This window comes from Electrona antarctica (assembly GCF_951216825.1).
Source record: "Electrona antarctica genome assembly, chromosome: 7".
In the NCBI taxonomy this organism is placed as follows: Eukaryota; Metazoa; Chordata; class Actinopteri; order Myctophiformes; family Myctophidae; genus Electrona; species Electrona antarctica.
The window spans coordinates 39,552,358-39,568,889 of NC_136812.1; the positions used below are offsets into that span (position 1 = coordinate 39,552,358).

The 16,532-nt window shown below is 44.7% G+C and overlaps 1 protein-coding gene across 2 annotated transcripts in view; it reads right to left on the bottom strand.

Moving 5' to 3' along the window:
• obscna (obscurin, cytoskeletal calmodulin and titin-interacting RhoGEF a) overlaps nt 1-14,003 on the bottom strand; it is a 57,577-nt gene extending 43,574 nt beyond the window's left edge. For both annotated transcript variants that reach the window (XM_079506916.1, XM_079506917.1), the window contains exons 1-14: nt 13,872-14,003; nt 12,052-12,233; nt 11,617-11,883; nt 10,494-10,655; nt 8,952-9,056; nt 8,269-8,535; nt 6,249-6,518; nt 5,494-5,760; nt 4,978-5,241; nt 4,615-4,881; nt 3,679-3,948; nt 3,013-3,279; nt 1,864-2,130; nt 948-1,220 (exon numbers count right to left, since the gene is read on the bottom strand). In XM_079506916.1, coding sequence (XP_079363042.1) covers nt 948-1,220; nt 1,864-2,130; nt 3,013-3,279; nt 3,679-3,948; nt 4,615-4,881; nt 4,978-5,241; nt 5,494-5,760; nt 6,249-6,518; nt 8,269-8,535; nt 8,952-9,056; nt 10,494-10,655; nt 11,617-11,883; nt 12,052-12,118 — 3,013 coding nt within the window. In that variant the 5' untranslated portion in view covers nt 12,119-12,233; nt 13,872-14,003. The remainder of the gene's footprint in view (nt 1-947; nt 1,221-1,863; nt 2,131-3,012; nt 3,280-3,678; nt 3,949-4,614; nt 4,882-4,977; nt 5,242-5,493; nt 5,761-6,248; nt 6,519-8,268; nt 8,536-8,951; nt 9,057-10,493; nt 10,656-11,616; nt 11,884-12,051; nt 12,234-13,871) is intronic.
• Between the last annotated feature and the right edge of the window lie 2,529 nt (nt 14,004-16,532).

The following is a 16,532-nucleotide window of genomic DNA, read 5'->3' on the forward strand; positions in this document are numbered from 1 at the left end:
TTAGATGGTGAATTGCCATTATGAGCGTAGTCATCTCCAGATGGACTCGGAAGACTCTCAAAATTCAGTAACTCCAAGATCTTTCCTGTCTTTCCTCTAGCACCGCCCTCAGACCAAGACATCGCTCAAGACATACAAGATATCTCATAATCTAATTGGGAAGTTAGGGTGAACACTGCTTTTGGTGACCCGCCTTTCTAGGACAACTTTTGGTGAAAATGTCCACTTGTTGTAGATTGCAGCTTTTTAACATGCACAAAGCTCGCCAGAAACGTAGAAACCGTCAATAAGCTTTAGTTTGTCCACCCGCCAAAACCGTAGCCTACGTGAAAAATGTCTTTAAATTCTTTAATCCATGTTTTGATCTGATCGAGTCGATAGCGGTCTCCCGTTAGCATCCCAGTGTAAAGTGTGACGCTGGACGGCGCCATTTTAAGATGCGCGCACATCCACTTGCACTCTACTGTATGTGCTGCTTTCAATGGCCTTTATTGCCAAATCGACGCAATGAATGACGTTTCTGGTCAAAAAAGGTTTTTCAACGGCCAACAGCCGGCGCTGTGATACTCGCGGACGGATTTTTTCTGCACCCAGCGAGACATCAACAACCGGTTAAGACACCACACACACCATTACGTCATCGTAACATCCGGTTACGGATATTTGGCTCTTCAAAATAAGGGTTGAAAGTGGAAAACCTTGGCAATGCGCAATAAATAAATACATTAATCCTGGCGGGGGTTAATTCAGTACTTTGTTTTATTTCACTTTTGTTGTTCACAAATTAAAATAAATGTTAATCCTTTAGTGAGAGTGTGGGGCTCTACGGATGGAAATGTCGGACCAGGTCGGCTCAAACCGATTTGGTCCGACTAAAGCAGCAAGAGGACATGGGAGATGCTAGTGGTTCTTTTAGACTCTTTTAAACTCTCTTTACAAAGCCTTACCTCTAACCAGCAAAGAGGCATACGATCTCCTATCCCCAGCCTCAAAGACGACAGTTCCGGTGTCTTTGCGGGCCAGCTGTCTGAAGGTGAGGGTGTTGTAACCCCCTGGCACTATCTGGATCTCATTGAGGTCGTTGGTGTAGAGCAGGGTCTCATCCAAGTACCACTTGGACTCAGTGTAGTCGCTCGGACAGATGCGACACCTGAACATGACCGTGTCGCCCTCAAGACACTCAACATCCTCCAATTCATCCATGATCACCACTCTCTGGCCTGAGTAACGCACGCACGCACACACACACACACACACACACACACACACACACACACACACACACACACACACACACACACACACACACACACACACACACACACACACACACACACACACACACACACACAGTTACTAGTTACCTTGCCGTGATGTAACACCAAATGTGGACAAGAAATCCCAAATAACGGGGCTCTACGCACACACGCCATTTTGGAAATAACATGGGCCCCTTCCCTACTTCCTTCACAGGTGTTACTGATGATACTAATGAAGACTCTGTTCCATTCTGGTCAAACAGAGTCATGGTGCTGCTATTGTGTATGTTGGCTCACTGGAAACACACTGCGTCTCAAAGTGTCCTTGAGTGGGTTCCAAATGGCCCAGTATGGGTCTGTAACCAATAACCATACGCCCCTAACTCTCAGAGTTATGGGGGTCCTTGAAATAAAAAGAACTTTGAGAACCACTGTACACAAAATAGAACAGAGCCTTAATTAGTATCATCGGTAACACCTGTGAAGGAAGTAGGGAAGGGGCCCTGAAGTAGGAAGAGTTATACTGTGTGCATAGAGCCCATTGTTCCATTGACTACACATTGATAATACACATGGCTGAACACTCCCTTTGCCATGGCCTCACCTTGCACAGTCAGTAGTGCGTGGCTCCGCATGGTGCCAACGTCACAGATGTAAACGTCTGAGTCAGACTTCTCCAGACTGATGATGGTCAGCGACAGCACCACACCTTTCTGCCTGGTGATGTATTTCCTACTGGACCTGAGCTCCACCATGCCCTTCAGCCATTTCACTCGCTTGGCTGGCCGCCTGGTCTCACACTCCAGGGTCACCATGCTCTTCTCCTCTGCCCCCGTGTCCCGCAGCTCACGCGCAAATGTGTGCTGGAGCTCTGTAAAGGGGCGAAGAAGTTATGAATAAATCAAGCGTTCTAGTTACCATTGTAGAAGAGAATCTGCATTGTAGAATATTACTACTTATTAACAGTGGTATAAATCTTAGAGCTCAACTAATGCACCATTGTCACTTGTATTTCACCCACACCGCATGTACAATCACACCTGACCTGTCTATGTGTTTGTCTGTGGTTTGTGAAGAGGGAATCTTGGAAAAACAAGAAAGTGGCCGCTCACGCCAATAGCCAGAGTGCCAATACTTTATAGGACGCAGCAGGTTAAGACATATGAATCCAACGTTTCGGTGGTTAAGCCTTCATCAGGGAATGATTCCTGAAAAGGACTTTGGTGTGCGTTAGCATCCTTGTGCACAGTGTCTGTGGTTCTTAACAGGCATATCAAGGGAAAAGGCTCGCTCAACTCAGGCAATCTTTAAAGGTTCGTCAGTGTCAAAATGTTGACACTGACGAAGGCCTGCACGCCGAAACGCGTTTGTCTGGTTTGAGTTTGACTGCTGCTGCGGATCTCCATTATTAAACAAGACTCTTACTATGACTGAGAGTGCGGATTTTATTCTCTTTCTTAACAGGCATAACCACAACCGTTGATGATTTGGATGAAACTTTTGACTAAGGATCTGAATTCTCAAATAAGTGTTTAATTTGTGTAAATTTCCAGAGTAGAACAATAGTGATATTTAAAATTTTCTTTTGGTGGAACGGTAACCAAAACTAAGATTGTGTTCACAATCACATAACACGTAACATTACCCACATGGTGGGGAGCAGACTTTTCCCACTTCCCAGTTATGCACGGGTGTAGGCATCTCTGAGTGCCAATTTCTTATAGTTAGGTATTTTTTGTCTCCTATACTATACCTCTGATCTCGAGCTTGGCACGGGTGGCAATGCCATCGGCCTCACAGCAGTACTCTCCAGAGTCTCTGATGGTAGTGTTCTTGATCACCAGTCGCACCAGATTCTTCTCCACAGTGATTTCATACTTGGGGCTCTGCCTTATCGGGTGGCCGTTCTTCATCCAGCGTATGATGGCCTCCGGCTTGGTGATCTCACAGCTCAGCTCTGTGTCCTCGCCCGGCACGCCCTTGACATTCAGCAGGTCTCTGAACACATGCACCGGCTTCTCTGGAAAGATTCACATAAACAGCGATGCTCAGTTTGCTATGCCTTATAGGCTACGGACCCCCATTTCATAAACTGCTTGTGGGACCACAATCACTACACTGTAAAATCCTCAGTGTTCATTTAACTCTGAGAGTGTACAAAAGGAACCAAAGGGTTCTTTTGGTTCCATTGGTACACCCTCAGAGTTACAGACCTGTAAAAGTCCATTCATTTTTATTTCTATCAATCATTTAACAGGGGACCCCCTAGAAGCTCGCGGACCCCACAGACAACTAGTGGCGATAAGCCAAAGCCGTACAGACAATAGACAGCAGCACCACAACCTCCCAAATATACAGTAACCGTCATCTGCATACCCTGGAAAGGATTTCTTCACTCTTGAGAGAGACCCCCATTTACCTTTAACAAACAGCATAGTCCTACAGCTCAGGTCGCTGATGGTGAAGAGCACATCCCCAGCATCAGACAGGATGGCATCTTTGATGGTCATTTTGAACAGGCGTCCATTACGTACAACCTGGATACGGCTGTTACTGACCACCAGCTGACCATTGATGCTCCAGACAGGCTCGTCGATAATGTCATGAGAGAGGTGGCACTCGAAAGAGCAGTTCTCTCCTTCCAGGACAGAGTCTGTCTTCATACGCTGGGCGATGATGATGTGCAGGTCTGCAGGGTTATGTATAGAAGTTACATACATGTTCAGCTTCATTAAAGTGTCGCATTTACAACTCTATTAGCTACAGTACTGTAGGTTCCCTCTGTCCTTGCAAATTATAGAATAAATATTCATTATTACACATAATGGCTGTCTAAAGTGATTGACAGTCTACGCCACAGCTATAAGGAAAACATGTTTACGGAGCGTTATCGTTTAGCAGCGCGGATGCTCACGTAATTATCGTTATCGCAGTAATTCCCTAAAGAATTATTCCCACAACTACGACATCTATGTGCAGGGACGTGCACAGTAGCACACTGCACAGTGCACACATAGACATCAAAGGGGGCTTCACCCCCCGCCCCTTAACCCGTCTATAAAACAACTGCCCTTTCCAGACCACGAATGCAGCATTTACTATGGTGAAAGAAATGCAAATGCTGGAAGGCAGCATTCAGGAGAATTGCTTTTTTCCGAAGTCTCCTGAACTTGAACACAATATTTTGCGCTGAAAAGATTTGTTTAGAAATCTATGTCGTACTAAAGAGTGCTGGGTTGTGCCCCGGAAATAGCTGATCTGTTTTTTCCAAAAGTGCCCTCTTACGGGATTTCGAACCCCTGCCCCTCTAACACTCTCTGCACGTCCCTGTCTATGTTAGTGTGCTTCTACCCACCATGTACAGTGACCTTGGCCTTGGTCTGACTAGTGCCCAGGTCGCAGGTGTACAGCCCAGCATCCTCCTTGCTCAGACATTGGATGATGAGGGCCATGGAGTTCCCGTGGTGGAGCAGCTCAAGTTGGTCACTGGGGGTCAGGACTACACCATCTTTCCTCCAGATGGGGGTCACGGTGTCTTTAGAAGCCTCACACTGCAGACAGACCCTTCCTTGTTCTTCTCCTGCAGCGTCCTCCAGACATCTGAGGAACACTGCTGGGCGCTCTGGAGGTGAAAGATTAGTTAAATAACACTTTAATGGTTCATTGGTTCCCTTATAGAATACATATAATGACAAATATATTTAAATTGAATAATGACCTTTGACCAGCAGCCTGGTTGTCTCATTGAGAAGGCCGGCCTTGAAGGTAACCCTGCTCTGCTGTGGACGTAGCCTCTTGATGGTGAGGCTGTGCATGGTGCCCATGTTCTGGATCCTGCTGCTGGAGCTGGCGTAGAGGCGTACGTTGTTGAGGAGCCACTCCACGTTGGCCACCACGTAGTTCAGCTCGCACGAGAATGTGGCGTTGGCGTCCTCTTCAACTTCCACCGCGTCAAGGTGTTTGACTAACTTCAACTGCCGTACTGTATAGAATGTGGACAATTTAGTTAATGTACTGTAAATGATTAGATAATATATGCACACGCACGCACGCACGCACGCACGCACGCACGCACGCACGCACGCACGCACACCATACTGTATTTATTTAGGATCACGTTTCCCAACATAAACACAGAATGTTAAATATAGTATTTCAAAATCTTGCGCTTTGTATTCATACAATATACTAAATCATTGCTTCAGATCTTAGTGTCTCTCAGCCATGCTCTCACCTTCTACCTTGACCTGTGCTGCACTCTGTGACCCTCCAGCCATACAGCGATACTGTCCTCCATCCATCCCGATCAGGCCGTGGATGGTCAGCTGTGCTCGCTTCCCCTCCCTCTTCATGCTGTACTTGTTGGAGGTTTTCAACGCTGTGCGGCCTTTGAACCAGCGCACCACCCTCGGAGAGGGGGCAAACTCACAGCTCAGAGTCACAGAGCTGTTCTCCTTGGCCTCGGCGTCTTCCATGTGGTGGGCTACCTGAAGAGGGCGCTCTAGTGGTGGCACATAGAACATGGAGAGAATGGGACACTGTCTTTTACCCCTTGGACAGTCATCTTCAGAAGACATTCTGAAATTCTCTAGTCTAGAACAACTGGATATAGAGGGTATGCACGTGACGGGAGATACTGCCAAAAAACTACTTTCTGGACTTGACAGCCCTTGACAGAAAAGTCTTATCTGATTGCATTAAATGGCATTAAACTCACTTTGCCACTCACTTTGCCACTCGATTTGCCACTCACTTTATGCATGCGCATACCCTCTATTGACTGACATGAACACTACATGATAGAAACAACCATGGAAGAATCCAGGTGATAAAATTAGGTGCTCATCGGTTTCCTATAGTGGAGGGGGTGGGGGGAGTATTTGTAGCAGAGTAGCCCTGTCCTGAACACCAGAAGAATAATATTTCCCTTGGTCAGGGGGAGATTAAAAGAGGGGTGAATGTAGCAGACTTCACACAGTGGGACCTCACCTTTGACTGTGAGCTGGCCAGTGGAGCGGCTCTTGCCAGTGGTGAAGAACACAGGGCCAGACATGGAGCTGTCTGTGGAGGTGAAGCAGAGGCTGTGGACGGTTCCCTCCCTGTCGAGTCTCACCAGCGGGCCGGGCTCCAGAACCTCCTCGCTCAGGGTCCACCTGGGGGGTCTCCCTGTCCGCAGGCTGGTCTCCACCTCGAAGCGGGCTGGCTCAGGCTCCGTCACCTCCACAGAACTCATCCCCCGCACTATGCAGATAGCCTGCTCTGCACGCACAGCCACACAGCACACACATTACTACCAGTGACACAGTGACCACTGGCTCATAATGATAGATCAATAAAGAAAAATCAATCAATTAAAGATTGTGCCGTGATTGTTGTACTTTTTCTGTTTTGTATGTGTCTACTATGGAGTTAACATTACTAATAGACCCCCAGAAGTGGTTATATATTCAAATATGTATTCCCTGTGTATTTTTATTCTTCCTGAAAGCTGATTGATTGATTGATTGATTGATTGAAGTTTTTTATTTCACAGTATGCAGAATGGGTACATTTCAAATGAAAGTACAAGTCAATACAAAAACTGTTACTTTGTGGACGATCCATGATAAAGCATTACACTTATTTACAACAGGGTCCACCATTTTCAATTAATCAGAACATTTAGTGACGTACAAATATACTGTACACTTCTTATATATATATACAGTATATAAGGGGAAATCATCATATAAAGAAAGTAACAAAGTCAGTTTCGAATTCCAGCCGTCCGTAGGTGCTCTCTGAGGGCGGTTTTGAAGGAATCAAGGGATTCACATGTGTCTTAATGGCTGTTTATAGGGAGTTCCAGATTTTAGTGACATATAGGAGCTAAATTAATTTAATTTAATTTAATCACTGAAAGCCTTCGAGTCAAAAGGCCCAATCGACACAATACTTGGAGGTTTTCCATGCCAACCCAGCATTCTTCCCTAGTGGGTGCTCTGCTTTGGGGTGGGGGCTGGTCTGCCCTTTGGGTATGGGGGGGTGGTCGCCCGGGCAGGGGTCTCGATGCATTGCGTCGGGGCCGCTTCTTGGGGCGGTGGCCCTGCCGTCTGGAGGGGGGGCGGTTGCCGCCTTTGAGTGGAGTATTCATGTGTGCCTATGATAACTGTATTGTCTGCCTTTTTAACATGGATTTATATACTGTATGGATGTATTTCCTGAATGGGAGTCTATCAAAACTTTATGGTCATTATGGTTCATTGTCTTTGCCATGTCTTTGTATGTTCAATCTTTTTATTTATAATGGTGTTGTGCCTGAGCTGATTTTCTTTTCTTTTGTTGTTTGTTATTATGTTCTTGTTGTGTAATGTCTGTTTGTTGTCTTTAAGTTTGTTAAAACCAATAAATATACTTTATATAAAAAAAAATCACACCCGTGTGAACTGAGTGGTGTAAGGTTTTATATAGCATGATCAGCTGTGGTCTGACGTTTGGCTAGGTAGGGTCGTCTTCTGATGTGATGATTTGTGACCATGAAGTTGATTCAGCTGGAGTTTTTGTCCGATGTGAGGTATTATATAAGGTAAGGTATTATATAGCCTGATCAGCTCTGATCTGACGTAATGAAATCACACCTGGATGTGATTTCACAACTGGCTTTTTTTGTGCAGAAAAAATGACCATGGTTGCTACGGTCATCCAGTTCACCCGGGTGTGATTTAATTACGTCAGAAATTATTTTGAACATAGCAACCATGCTCATTTTTTCTGCACACAAAAGCCAGTTGTAGGAGTGGTTTACACCACTCAAAAAAAAGGCCCAATCGAAATACACCACTTTGGTGACATCATAACCCTAACTAATTAATGTACAGTAGCTCTCAGAGCATATATTATATTTGTACTGAAACAGATTTCTCAGGCCTGTTGTATGTCACAATAAAACTTAGCTGAGTTGGACCTCGAACTAGAAATTCATCAAATGTAATGATTGATGGGTCAGTGGAAGAGAGTCAGAGCATCTCACCCTCTACCAGCAGCTGACAGGACGTTTTGTCATCTCCAGCATCACAGGTGTAGGTGTCCTCGTCTGAGGAGCAAATGTCATCGATAGTCAGCTGCCTGTAGATATCCTGGCTGATTAGCTGGTACTTCCTATTTGGCAGGATCTCCTTCCGGTTCTTGTACCACTTGACCTGAGCGTTGGGCCGTGACACATGACACTCCAGCAGGCCCCGGTGGCGATACATGGCGATCTTGACTCTTAGAGGACGCGTTATTTGGACTGGGAGTTCTGGCGGGAGAAAAGGAACAGGGAATTAAGGGAATGATAGACTGCAGAGATTTTTGAGCAACACTGATCCGGTAAACATGGTCCAATGTCTTAGGACTGTTACTAAAGTACAACCTGATCCCTGCATGGACAGAATTGAGTAGATTCCATATTTGCAGTCTGTAGTTTTGAGCATAGAAAACTAAAATGTCCAAAGCAACACCTAAATATTACTGCCCTTGCAATTTAATTAAGGCTATAGTACAATCCACATACTTTAATGACAAAAACAAACATTGATCACATGCATTTTATCATAGTAAGTTACCATTTTGTGATCTAACCCAATTTAACTAAATGGCAAACAAAAGTTTAGATTTATTTCATGAGAGGACGCTAAATACAGGTTAAATGGGAGGTGACATTTTGTAACTCACCTGTTACTGTGAGAGTTGCATAGGACGAGACACGCTCTGCAGTGAATCTGATCTCTCCTGCATGCTCTGGCCTGACTGACTTAAAACTGAGTGTGTGGGTTCTACCTGCAAACAAGTCAGAATGAAATGTATTTAGATTACTTTTAATAGTACAAGAACACGTATTCAGAGAAAACAAAATCTCCCCGTGCTGACGTCATCGAGTCCATATGATAAAAACAGAAAAAGGAAAATGACATAGCATTATCTGTAAGTGTACATATTCTAGACCAGTGGTTCTCAAAGTGGGGTCCAGGGACCCCCAGGGGTCCTCGAAGGGGTTCCAGGGGCTCCCCAGCTAAATCAGTTAATATAGCATAAATACTAGGTTAACAACTTTAAACCTATATACTTTGGTGATTTGAAAATAGCCAATTTACAAGCTCATTTTCAAAACATATTGCGGGAAAAAAAAGCAAAAAAAACAATAACACAAATCTTGTAGCCAACCATGGCACAATATCTTTCCAGATGGGGCCAAATACGGTACAGTACATTTCCATTTGTGGGTCCGTCCGATCACATCGCATTGTATGGGGGTCCTTGACATGAAAATATCAGAGAACAGAGAACCACTGTTCATCTAGACCTTTAGTGCAGATAATTAACCCTTGCAGACATGCAGAGTGGCAGGTTCACACACTCACCCTCATGTCTGATCTTGATGTTGTCCCCGGTTCACACACTCACCCTCATGTCTGATCTTGATGTTGTCCCCAGTTCACACACTCACCCTCATGTCTGATCTCAATGTTGTCCCCAGTTCACAAACTCACCCTCTTGTCTGATCTCAATGTTGTCCCCAGTTCACACACTCACCCTCATGTCTGATCTCAATGTTGTCCCCAGTTCACACACTCACCCTCTTGTCTGATCTCAATGTTGTCCCCGGTTCACACACTCACCCTCATGTCTGATCTCAATGTTGTCCCCAGTTCACAAACTCACCCTCTTGTCTGATCTCAATGTTGTCCCCAGTTCACACACTCACCCTCATGTCTGATCTCAATGTTGTTCCCAGTTCACACACACCCTCATGTCTGATCTCAATGTTGTTCCCAGTTCACACACTCACCCTCATGTCTGATCGTGATGTTGTCCCCGGTTCACACACTCACCCTCATGTCTGATCTCAATGTTGTCCCCGGTTCACACACACCCTCATGTCTGATCTTGATGTTGTCCCCAGTTCACACACTCACCCTCATGTCTGATCTCGATGTTGTGCCCAGTTCACACAATCACCCTCATGTCTGATCTTGATGTTGTCCCCAGTTCACACACTCACCCTCTTGTCTGATCTCAATGTTGTCCCCGGTTCACACACTCACCCTCATGTCTGATCTTGATGTTGTCCCCAGTTCACACACTCACCCTCATGTCTGATCTTGATGTTGTCCCCAGTTCACACACTCACCCTCATGTCTGATCTCGATGTTGTCCCCGGTTCACACACTCACCCTCATGTCTGATCTTACTGTTGTCCCCAGTTCACACACTCACCCTCATGTCTGATCTTGATGTTGTCCCCGGTTCGGATTCTGCTCTCGTCTCTGTACCAACGGCCGTCCACGTCCACCTGGTTGACCTCACAAAGGAAGGTCACCATTTGACGCTCCACTGTGTCAACATCCTCCAACTCCTTCTCTATGTGAATGTCTCTGGCTGACAGAGGATGGCAGGGGGACAGAGAAAACAACACCTCATCACATTGTGTCAGCTCTGTAAAAACATATTGGAATCAAACAGGATTATTAATATTATTATTATTATTATTATTATTTATCGCTAGACACTCCAACACATGGCTTTTCAAGATTACGTCATAAGGCAGCCAAGTCTATGGGATGTTTAATGTTTGTTTAGGGCACTAAATGACAACGTAAGACATATGGCCGATATAAATACATCTTGTAAGCAATTTTGTTTCATACAAGAAACAAGCCAGGATGGATAAAGGAAAGAAACAGTACAACTGTAAAACCAATGTGGATAAAGCTTCACAAAAAAGGCACCCCCTTACAAATGTTATACCAAATATAAATTAATGGGTTGATTTCATCTATAATATATTTATTATGGAGAGAATTACATTCAGCTTTAGGGGTCAAGTTGAAGTCTTCACAGATAACTGGTTTAGATGATTTTGTATAAATTCAGTTAAACCTGTTTAACCTGTATATGCACCTGTTTGTGGTACGTATGTATTATGATCATCAATAGAGAAGAGAGGCAGATATCTCCCCTTGTGTGTATTGTATGTATATTGTCTTGTTTTGTTTTGTTTTGGGTTGTATGTATTGTCAATTGTCAGTCGTTTCGTTTACTTGTATGTTTGATTAAAATTCAATAAAACGTAAATGTAAAATAAAAGGCACCCCCCGCTTCACACAAGTGTGATTGTCTTTCCTTTACTTCTAATGCTGTTAAAGTTGCTTCGTACTGAGCTATTGTGTTGTCTTTTCTGCTCTCCTCCAGAGTCCAGTCTGCATTGCAGTACTCTGACCACATGAGGATGATTAAAGCTGTAATAATCAACTCACTCAGTTTACGTACTGTAGTCACACTGTTCCATACAAAACTGTGCTGTCACTTTCCCATGCTCTCTTCTACACTACCAGCCTACCTGTGACCCTAAGTGTGGCCGACGTCTCTGTGTCGTCGACTTGGAAAGAGAACAGGCCTGCGTCCCCTAAAGCCACCCTGCTCAGAGTGAGGCTGTGTCTCCTCCCGTGGCTGCGGATGCAGCAGTTGGGCTTGGACTTGAGCTGAACTCCATCCTTAGTCCACACTCCCTTCAGGTAGGCCACGCTGAGGGTGACCTCGAAGCAGCAGCTCTCACATTCAGTTACGGCCATGTTCTCCAAAGCGTGCACTACCTGCAGACGGTTCTCTGTAGGTAGGGGCACGAGCACATGTCATATGAACACACACACACACACACACACACACACACACACACACACACACACACACACAGACTCACCTATACTATAGATTTTGAAGAAACAACTATTTTGCGTGCTTTGATAAAAGTGTATGAGTCGAGAACAGTGCTTACTTGCAGCAGCAACTATTCCTCCAGCTTTATTGTCTCCCATGGCTGGACAGGCTGGATTGTCTCCCATGGCTGGAAGGATGTGTGACCTCGCTCACTCCAGCCAATCAGTTCCTCTTTCCCCACCTGATTTGGGGGTCTCTTTTTCACCCCCTAATTTGTTGATCTCTAGGGTGATCCTAGGGCTATAGGATTACAATATAATAAAACATAGATGTACCATTTTGAGAGCTCAACTTCAAGGAAGTATGATGTTTTTTCAGGAAAAAAACACTTTTTTAATTAGATTTTAGATGTTTAAAAGTAGGCACGTAACCAGATTGACTCGGCTCAGCAATTCTGTGTGAGGGGCTGAGTGTTTTTTTTTTAAATGTATTCCACCAGGAGGACATAAAGCATGTGGAGAAACAACCCTCAGAGTTCCGCTCCCTGCTGAACAGGCAAAATGTATAAGTTGCTAGTGCTATATGACAGATAACGCCCTCCCCTACCGGCTTCCCACCCCTGAGCCTGGCCAATTGTGTTCTTTGGAACACAATTCCATGGTGGTGTGCAGATACTTTACCCCTGCGCCAGCCAGACACCCTCAATGTGAGGGCGTACTTTTCAAGATCCCTTTAATGCATATAGAGACGTCATTCTCGAATGGGTGATCCCATTTCTGGCATGGATGTGCTCCTGAGTCTGTAATGAAGAACAGTAATCTCTAACACTTCACAGGGCTGGACTCAGCACCACTAATAGACTCCGCTATGCTGGCATTTTCATCAGGGCTGAATGCATGGAGCTCAGCAGTGTTGTGTGGCTCAGTTGTTAGCCTGTTGTTGCCTCACAGCGAGAGTGTTCTCCTTATGTTCATATGAGTCTCCGGCTAGAGACATCCTCATAGCCTGACAAAGACATCTGGGTCAAAACAGCCATTTGAATATTATGCTTTGCATCAAGAATATGAGTAATATAGACTGTAATTACAGGCTATGTTCCCTGCCTCGTCGTTTATTGTTAGGGACTTTCTGCCAGTGCCCTTGTCCAAAGGCACGGGACCCTGGTGCCTGCCCACTGCTCCTAATATGATACGTACTGTAGACATGCAGACTAGGACTAATTTCGCCACAGGCATCAACAAAGTATAAAGGGTGATTCATACGCATACAGTGTTACATACTGAAAATCGCTGTTCTATAAGGTCGCAGCCCAACCCGTTGTGAGCTTGTAGATTAGATCACTATGTCTGATGTGCGACACCTGCACGCATGCAACTATAAGTATATAACATGGCTTTAACTTAACTTATAGGTTCATGAGAAGCCTCAATCTCTGATCTGACAGACATCACAGTGATGTCATTGATAGTTGAAAAGGTTGACTCCTCCCACCACTGTTATCATCAGGGACATTGTGTTTAGAGATATCCCAAAACATCGCCTCATTAGTCATTACATAGTCTGACATTGTACAGCAACTCTATACTCATAACAATGTCAAGGAGACGTCACTATTACTAGGCAGTAGAAAACCTTCCGAACAATTGACTTAACACTTATATTTCTTTGTAACAGTGCAATAATAACTAATTTGCAGATGGCAGTCATAGTTGAAAGGTCGCCAGAGTTAAGCAATGTCAAAGCAGCTGAAGTATACAGATTTATACCCGTGACTTTCATATAGACATTTTTCAATACAATTAGGATGTACAGTAAGCATCATGGTGCGTACATATTTTTCTAAAGCACAGTCCTGAGACAAAACAGACATAAAAGAGACAACGACAACAACGACATAATGACCAAAACAAACTAAACCCACTACCAACATGTACCCACCTTGATCTTGGGACAGCAGTATTTTGGGGAAAAATAAAGTCTCCTACATCTTCTTTCTCATAAATCCTTTAAGATTAACAACAAACTGTTGGCCAGAGGAGAGCATGCCCAGGTTAGCACGTTGTGTCCAAGTCCCCAAAGCAGACAGCCTGTTGTGCTTTCCCTTTTTTTTCATGCTTTGGTGTTGAACAGCTGACATATCTCTCCTCACAGACTACACTCCGAAATAGCTTTGTGTCATTATGGGGGCCAAGAGAGCTTTGGTATCACTGCTGTGAGGAAACTCCTGGCCAGCATCAATAGAGCGACCACCTCCATTACAGTGCAGGGGACCATGCAGAGGACCATGTCTAGAAGTTGCATCTAAACCAGGTTTTGCTGATTTTGTGTTAAAGTGAGGGACATGTCTAGAATGTACACAACTGTGACATTTATAGTAGTCATAGTTGAGTGTACAGAGGTATTAATTATTTATTATAAGACTGTATATCTATATTATTGCGCTGACAATACATTGCATTGTGAGGCACCAATCAACGTGATTGGGTGAAATGTAGGCTCTGTATCTCTGTCTCCCTCCATCTCCCGCTCTCCCTCCCCACCTCTTTCCCTCTCCTCCCCCTCTTCCCCTCTCATGGGCATGTGCTGACTTGACCTTACGTCATCATCAGGGATCTCTGTTTAGGGGTAATTAGGCATAAAACGTTGTCTAACAATGTTGATTTGCGATGTGGCATGGATCTCCCTACTCACACACACGCACGCACACAAGCTTTCAGTGTTTGTTTAAAGATAAACATTGAAGACAAAAGTGAGGACGCAAATTGTGATTGGCTGGAATGAGATGATGGACGATGATGTATAAATAACTTTGAGATCAATTAAGGACCATTTCAACAAAAGAGTCCTTGCCAAGACAGCAGCATCACATTCAGCATACTGTGCATGACTGACGCGCTGTTTTTAATCACGTGCTACTGACACATATCTTTGGGTTCCGAGTATCTCTCTCAGGTTAGAGAGATCCAACTTTGTGGAGCTTTGCGGCATGCACAGTTGAAAGGTCACGAGATATTAAGAGATATTAAGATCCAATTTCACTGGACCATCACTGGGGAGCCCAGGCAGAATGCACGCACGCACACGGGCACGCACACACACGCACACACACAGGCTTTAAAACCCCAGAGAAAACTCCAGACCACAGAAAATCCACTGAATGTTCAAAGTTCAGGTTGTGTTGTATTCAATTATTATCCCTTATTAATTATTATAAATTTCATACACGACTGAAGGTTATTAGATATTTTGGTCTGTTGTTTGTGTGTGAAACAGTAAGTAAAAAATCACACCTGTGTGAACTGAGCAGTGCAGGCTGTGTGTGTGTGTGACCCAAATGCGACCGCAATTAGCTGACTGCTTGGTGATCGGTGTGAATGGCCTGGCTTCGGGTCACACACTGTCGTACTCTAAACAGACATATTTATCACAAAATATTGTTTTGTGATGATTAGGCCCCTCCCACTGCCACGCCCCTTTTTTGGAAGACGTCATGACCAGTTACTCAGCTGTTCTTTTGGTCATGACCAACCTTTCCAAAAAAGAAAATGCTGTGCAGATTTGTATGTCTACTTGGAAGTTATGAACCTTTTTATGATAGGCCACTCCCATTACATTTGCCCCACCCCTATTAGCCAATTGGTATTATATAAAAGGATAGAGACTGAACTGGCGCGAAGCTCCGCCCCCCCAGCTATTCATGTCAGTGGAAGTTGCTCAGTGGCGTTTTGAAGCACCCGGAAGACTGCCGGAAGTCCCTCCTCCGGACCTCAAATTTGAGGTCCGGGGTGACGTTGGAGTGATGGTCCTACGTCACAATGTTAAAGCCCAGCTGCACGGGGTTTCCCGGTCATGAATCCACGGGTCCGCCTGTAGTCCCTCCTCCTACCACTAGGGCCCAGAGCTTCAACGTTGAATAGCCTCACTGGCCCCTTGGTATGAAAGCACTTGACCTTCATGCAACATTTCAGCCTCCTACAGTAAATATTGGAGCTGCTAGAGGGTCGTTTAGGAAGATTTGACCAAGCGCTGGCTGCCATTTTGAAAAATGGATGCCACGCCCACCAGATTTGTTCCCAATATATCTATCAACACTTCTGCCAAATTTGGCGCTTTTATCATAAAAAGAACGATAGGTTAGCTATGCCGCCTCACCAAAGTCATGTTTTGGGAATATCCTTTTATCATAAGATATCTTGGCCATGTGTTGTGTTCTGATATTATTGGAGGTTCAGCAGTTTATGTGGGTACAGTTTGTGGGTAACCTGGTCCAGACACCCAAATGAGACAAAGGAAGCCCCACCCCCCAGCATTGTTCTCCCCTCACTTTGACAGACGGGTCCATGTGTCACTGAGCCCCACTAAGTCCAGTGACATTCTATCGACAGGATAATCTTCTGCACAATCCTGGTGTGGCAGGAAAGCAGCGCGACATCACTGACAATGAAATGGTGGCCTACTGCGGAAAAACAATTAACACTTTTCAGATCTCAGAACTCACTATAACCCGATTTCTGCTGAACCTGCAGTATCAATTTGTTACTGAAACGGAGCAGAGATGTTAAAGACTCGAAAGAACCGACAATGATCTCCAAACAATAT